At 52.5% G+C, this 6,629-nt stretch overlaps 1 protein-coding gene across 1 annotated transcript in view; it reads left to right on the top strand.

Moving 5' to 3' along the window:
• Positions 1–19: 19 nt before the first annotated feature.
• The window catches only part of NOVA2 (neuro-oncological ventral antigen 2), a 29,635-nt gene continuing 23,025 nt past the window's right edge, over positions 20–6,629 (top strand). The window contains 1 exon segment of the mRNA XM_010852707.1: positions 20–116. Coding sequence (XP_010851009.1) covers positions 32–116 — 85 coding nt within the window. The 5' untranslated portion in view covers positions 20–31.

The raw sequence follows: 6,629 nt of genomic DNA, 5'->3' as shown, positions 1-6,629 counted from the left end.
GCAGCAGCAGCCGCCGCCCCAGGCCCCCCCCATGGAGCCCGAGGCCCCGGATTCCCGCAAGAGGCCCCTCGAAACGCCCCCCGAGGTGGTCTGCACCAAGCGCAGCAACACGGGAGGTGAGAAGGGGCCGCGGTTCGGCGCGGGGGAACGGGCGGGGGCCTCGCCTTTCTCCACCGCCCTCCCCCGCAAACGGCAGGTGCAAGGGCTCAGGGGAGGGGAAGGGCGCCCCTCCCTAGACTGGAAAGGAGAGGGGAGTTGGGGAGGGAACCGGCCCCCTTCCCCCTCTCGCCGCGGGCCCGGGGCCGGGAGCTTTGTCTGCGATGAGAGGGGCTGAGGGGGAGGGGGTGGTAAGTGTCCTTGGGGGCGCGCAAAGGATGGGGGGCGTGGGCCCCTCCGAGCGGGTGTCTCTGTGTCCTTGAGGGGTGTGTGATGTGACCGTTTCGGGGCAGGGGTGTTCCCAAGCTGGCGTGTCCTGGCGGGGGGAGGGGAAGGAGCTGAGGAGGCCTGTGGACCCGGAGCCTCCCTGGGGATGTCCTGAGCCAGGGTTGCGCCCGAGGGAGGCATGTGTGGGCCACGGGCGGGATTGTGCTGGGGACAAGCTGGGTGGGTGTGTTGGGTGACATGGGGGAAAGGGTGGGTGTGGAAAGCTCAGTGAGAGAATGTGTGGTCGGGACAGGTGTGTGTGTGTGTTCATGTGTATACGTGTTAGCCCTGTAAGGCCTGGATGTGTGACATTAGGGATCATGGATATGACAGGAAGAAGGGTGTGTGTGTGTGTGTGTGTGTGTGTAAGAAATGAAAGGGGCTGGGCTTCATGTTTGAGACCCTCGGAAGGGTATGTGTGACAAGTGTGTGCATGTCACCCCAGAGGGGACTGTGGAAGAGTGTGACACATGAGAGAGAGGGTCTGTGTGACATGCAAGGGGGTGTGTGTGGGCTGCCTGCCGAATGGGCCGGCTCTGGGTATGAGCCATGAGAGGCCTTGTGGATGAGAAGAAGGCAGTTCAGTGTGTGTGACACAGGCGTGTCCCGGGTGGGGTGGGACCAGGAGAAGCTGGTGAGGGTATATGACAAGAAAAGAGTGTGGGTGTGACTCCAGAGAGGCTGTGGCTGGGTGTGACACATGGAGGTGTGCAACGGTGACATCAGAGGGGGTGTGTGCAACAGGGAAGGTGGGTGTATGGCGGGGGAGAGGCTGGGTGAAATTCAGGAGGGTGTGTAACAAGGAGAGGGAAGGATGGGGCCCATGTGACAGGGAGCAGGAACGTGTGCATGTGACACCTAAGGGGTGTGAAAAGGGAAGGTCTGTGTGTGACACCTGAGTGTGTATATATGTGTAACAAGGGGTTGTGTGTGAAATGGTTGGTGTGGGGATGATTCTCTGTACGTATGACAAGGGAGAGAGTGTGTGTATGTATGTGCGTGATGGCTGAATGTTTGACAACACATAAAGGGTGTGTTTAGAAGACAAGAGGGACCCTCACAGTGTGTGTGTGAAGAGGTATGTGGACCAGAGAATAAAAGCCGAGCTGGAAACTCTAGGTGTATGTCTGCCCGTGGGGTAGGGTTTGTCAGGGGACTCAGAGAGCCCAGCCTATTAACTCCCTGGAAGGAGGGAGACCCCAGAGCAGACATGCCCCTCCCAGCGGTCACCTTGGCCAAAATCTTAACGCTTCCTCTGGCCTCTTCCTCCGGATGGGAAAGGGGTGGCCTGGGGCAGAGCGAAACTCTTCTAGTGGGTGCGGTGGGGACCTCCCACCTCCTCTCCTTGGATGACGGGGAGCTGAATCTCTTCTTCCCATCCCAGCCCCCTGCCACCCCTGTCCAGGTGAGATAGGAATCGGGGAACCCCTGGCTGCCTTTGAGGGTGTCCAGCAGAAATTGGAGGAAAGGGAAGTTGGGGGAGGGGTGGGAGGGAGTTTCCTGTCCTTCTTCCTGCTCCCCCACCCCCAGCACACGCATGAATGTGTCCCGGCCACTTCCTCGCCTCCTTCCTGCCTCACTGCCATTCCCAGTCCTGGAGAGGGTCTGGGGACCCAGGCGGTCAGTCCTGAGCCCAGTCCGGTGGTCCAGCCCCGCCCCTGCTGGGGGGAGGGAAGAGATCTCATCCCTGTCTTCTCTTAAAGGGGCTGAGATGTTCAAAATCTGAGCAGTCAGAGCAAAACGGCACCATTTAACAGTGATGTTGCCAAGGACGGTGAAGTCCTAGCGTTTGGCACCTACTACGACTCAGGCTCTGAAACATGGAGTAATCTCCCGATTCAATCCTCAGGGGAGATGATTTGAGCTGCTTTTTCAGATGAGGAAAACTGAGGCTCAGCAAAATGAAGCCACTTGCCTGAAGTCACACAGCTCATAAGTGGGGGAACTGGGATCTCTCCAACCCTGGGCCGCCCGGTTCCCATGTGCTCAGCCCTCCTCCAGCAGGGGGGGAAACAGATGAAGCCTTAGGGACCCTGTCCTCCCGACTCGTCCACCTCCTGTCTGTTGGCCCAGGGGAAACTGAGGCCAGGAGATACGAAAGGACGGTCCTCCGTTTACAGAAATGCTCAGGGGCAGAGCTGGGCAAGCATCCAGGACTTTTCATCTCAAAATTGAGGGCTCCTTCCAATAATTCTTTCATGTCTGTGGGATGCTGGGTCAACCTCACTCCTTTTCTGAGCTTCAGTGTCACCATCTGCCAAATGGGGAAATAAAAATAATCAGAATGATGATAGTAGCTACCAATTTTATTGCTTAATACCTTACATGCAGTATTTCATTTAATTCTCCCAACACTCTATGATCTGATGATAATAATAATAGTAAATTGTAACAATGACATTTATGGCGCCACAGTACATCAGAAGTATTATGGAAAACACTTGGCACTCAATCATTTAATAATCCTTACAATTCTATTATGTTACCCATCTTATAGGTGACACATTGAGGCACAGAGAGGTTAATTAACTTGCCCAAGGTTAGTTAGTGAATAAGAGGCAGAGCCGGGATTTGAACTCGGGAGGCTGGGTCCATTGGATGAGTAGACACTATAGTGAACCCCATTTTCCATCGAGGAAACTGAGGGTCGGGGGTAAGAAATTTTTGTAGTAAGTCCCAGCAGACTGAACTCCTGCCCATGGGGCCAGCTTAGGGGCTTGTAGAGGAGATGGTGGCTGTTAAAAGCGGCTTCTGGGCACTACGGACAGGCAGGCGTGAACGAGGAGGCTGAGTGGAGGCTCCAGTTGGGAATTCACCAGAGAAACATAGTCCTGGTCTGGTGGCACAGTAACAAAGAATGTCCCCCTTGAGTACAGACGATAACTCTTTTTTTTTTTTGGCCATACCATGAGGCATGTGGGATCTTGGTTCCCTAACCAGGGATCGAACTCAGACCCTGCCAGTGAAAGCACGGAATCCTAACCACTGGACCACTAGAGAAGTCCCACAGATGATAATTCTTAAGGTGCCACTGGACTGCCCCCTATACACCTGACTGTATTCCCATCCCTGTCACCCCTACATTTACAGAAACATCAACTCCCCCATACACACGCACACAGACCTCACACCCCAGTCATAGCTGACACCAGCCAGGCCTTGCTCCTGAGATCCTCGATCTTTAACACAGTTATCACCAAGGTTACTAGCCCTAGAGTGAGAGCCTCCGGGGTTCCTCTCGTCACTGCCGTGTGCTTGGTGTGTGACCCTTGGGCACATTCTTTCACTGCTCCGAGCCTCAGTCTCCTCATTTGGAAAATGGGAACTGTAATATCCACCTCTACCACTCCAGGCTGTCGTGTGGGTTCAGTGCCGTTGTGTGAATTCAGCAAGATGCTTGATACACAGTATCAGGTCTGGCAGACTGAGTAAGCTCTCAATAAACAATAGCCATCGTTATTATTGTTACTGCTCTGGAGAATGTCACGTTCCTGATTCACCATCCACTGGTGATTTGCCCAAAGGAAATCACGCCCTGTCCATCTATCTGTCGGAGAGAGTGTCACAGCTCAAAGACAGCATCGCACCTCTCAGCATCTCATCCCTTCAGAAGCATGTCTTGGTTGTATTATATCTCTCGCAAGGACGGGCAGCACCATCATTCACAGAAAGACATCACCCACCAATGTCCCGCCCCTCCTCAGTGGTACCGACCACACCCCAGCATCTTTTCCACCACCAGCTTTTCCTCACACACTCCCAGTGACAATATCAGCATCCCACCCCAGCCTCCTCAGACCTCACAGAACACATTGATGCTTCCACCCCAACCCCCACACAAGAGCAGGTACCATAAGTACAACACCCCTACTTTGGTTCCCCCCAAACATACAGTCACCAAAAACCCCACCTCTGCTGCATTCACTTCTGTCCTACCTGTGTAGTGAACAGCCCTGTCCTGCATCCATACCATCTTTCCGTGTCAATGCTGAGTAAAAAGTGCCACTCTTGGGAATTCCCTGGTGGTCCAGTGGTTAGGAATCTGTGCTTTCACTGCCAAGGGCGTGGGTTCAATCCCTGGTCAGGGGACTAAGATCCTACAAGCCATACAACACAGCCAAAAAAATACAGAAAAAGAGGGCCACTCTCCCCATACATAGCACCCCAAATGTCTTGGGTAAGTCAACATTATTTATGGAGGTAGAGGAGTATTGGTTCCTTGTTGGAAGCCTTTATAAGCTTTTCTGAGGATCAGGTACATGGGAGTGGAGGAGACCAGAAACCCAGAATGACTAGAAGAAGGAAAGACAGCCCGATCCCAAGGTGGAAATATTGAAACTGCAGTAGAGGGGAACCAGGAGAGCTGAAATTGGCATCTTTAGTCGCCGTCCTGTGTAGAGGGAGCAACTATCTGGACCCCAAGGGAAAAGCTTAAGGGGGTTGGGGAACGGTGGGTGGGTGGAAAGTTCTGGCATTTTGCTTCAGTAGAAAGAACTTTTTCACAGGCAGAACCTTGGTGGTTCAAACAGGGTGGGATATGTGAGATCCAGGGGCTTCTGGGTTCAGCTGATGTCTCGTGTCTGCCCTTTGCTTCGAGGCAGGCTGGTAGATAGAAGCCTGGCTCCTTCCTGGAGGAGGTGAGCATCCCACGATGGGAAATGAAGAAGAATCTGAAGAGCACTAGAGCAGACTGTGGGCTGCCATGGGGACTCCAGGACCTTAGAATTCTGAGCTTCTACAGGTGGGAGGTCTCGGCTGGTCACTCTCTGTAGGACCCTGATCTCTGAGGAGGGGCCTCCAAACTTCCACTAGTCTGATATAGGGACCACCAGGCACCCACAAGGTGGTTTAAGCAGGGATTCCGTGGACAGACTTTTTCAGGGGAATCATTTTGGGTTTAGATGAATGTGCTTTGGGAGGAAAAAAGTATAACCAGTCCTTCAAACTCTATTAGCAATAATTTTTTTCAATGTCCTCTTTAAATAGATGCATTTACATTTTAAGAGGGAAAGGACTTAAAAGGCATGGACTGTCTGTCTTGTTCTCTGCTATGTCCCCAGGATCTAAAACAAGGCCTGGCACGTAGTGGATGCTCAGGAAGGATTTGTTGGAGGGAGGGAGGGAGAAAGGAAGGGAGGGAGAGAAAGAGCAAGGAAATAATAGTACAGAGGGATGTAACAATTCAGGAAGAGAGGTAGATGCTGGAAGGCGAGTGGAAGCAGAGCCTAGTTTCTTATCAATGAGAACACGTTCCTCCTCCAAAAAGCAGGGAGAAGCCTGAGGAGAGGTGATGAAGGAAGTGGCATCCCCTCATCCTTCTATTTCCTAACAAAACCCCAAACTTTCGAGGCGCATTTCTACATTGATAGAGCACTTAGTGTGTGCCAGATGCTGTGATAAGAGCTTTGCCTGTGTTCATGAAATAGGTAATAGTAAAAATGATGATTATGATGATGATGACACCTGACATTTCTAAAGTGGTCTACGTGCCTGAGACCATCCTAAGTACTCCACGAATGAGCACTGAATGAATGACAGTTAACCCCAGAAGACAGCGCTATCCTGTCCCCATTTTAGAGATGAAAAAAACAGAGGCCCAAAGAAGTGAGGTGACTCACCCAAGGCCACACCACCCGTCAGTGACAGAAGTCGGCGCTCAGTTGAGGGCTGTTTCTGTCATTTCATTCAGGGCTTCTCAGACGAAACCTGAGGAAGTGTGAGCGAGGGGAGTGAGGGGGTCCCCAGTTTTCTGTGGAACAGTCTTCAAGAGGGAAGGTGAGGAAGTGGCCCTGGCTGGAGAAAAGATGGGGAATGAAATCAAAGAAGGAAAGAGGATGGAGTTCTTGTGAGAAACCCTCCCCGTGCTTCTAAACCTGCCAAAGATGGAGAACCGGCCCCATCTCTGTGTCAGGTTGAGGGGCAGGGCAGGCAAGGGGCCACCTCTGTGAGCTCAGGGAAGGAAGTCATTTGTTGGGGGGGTGCTTAGGAAGATGGATGGAGAGGCACCCTGGGGGGCTAATTACCTAATAGGCTTAATGATCTGATTAGGCACATTTAAGAGGATTGCCTTGGTCTAAAGGAAACCCCTTAATTCTGGACCTCCTTCCCTTGCCTGAAAAGCCACATCTAGCCCCTCGCCCCCATGGCTCCGTGTTCACACGGCAGGGAACCCAGAATTTTCTTTCTCCTTTTTTTTTTTTTTGTCT

Source organism: Bison bison, unplaced genomic scaffold (genome assembly GCF_000754665.1).
Source record: "Bison bison bison isolate TAMUID 2011002044 unplaced genomic scaffold, Bison_UMD1.0 scf7180017864313, whole genome shotgun sequence".
NCBI lineage: Eukaryota > Metazoa > Chordata > Mammalia > Artiodactyla > Bovidae > Bison > Bison bison.
Note: the sequence above shows the minus strand (reverse complement) of the source record. Positions and strands in the feature narration are given on the sequence as shown.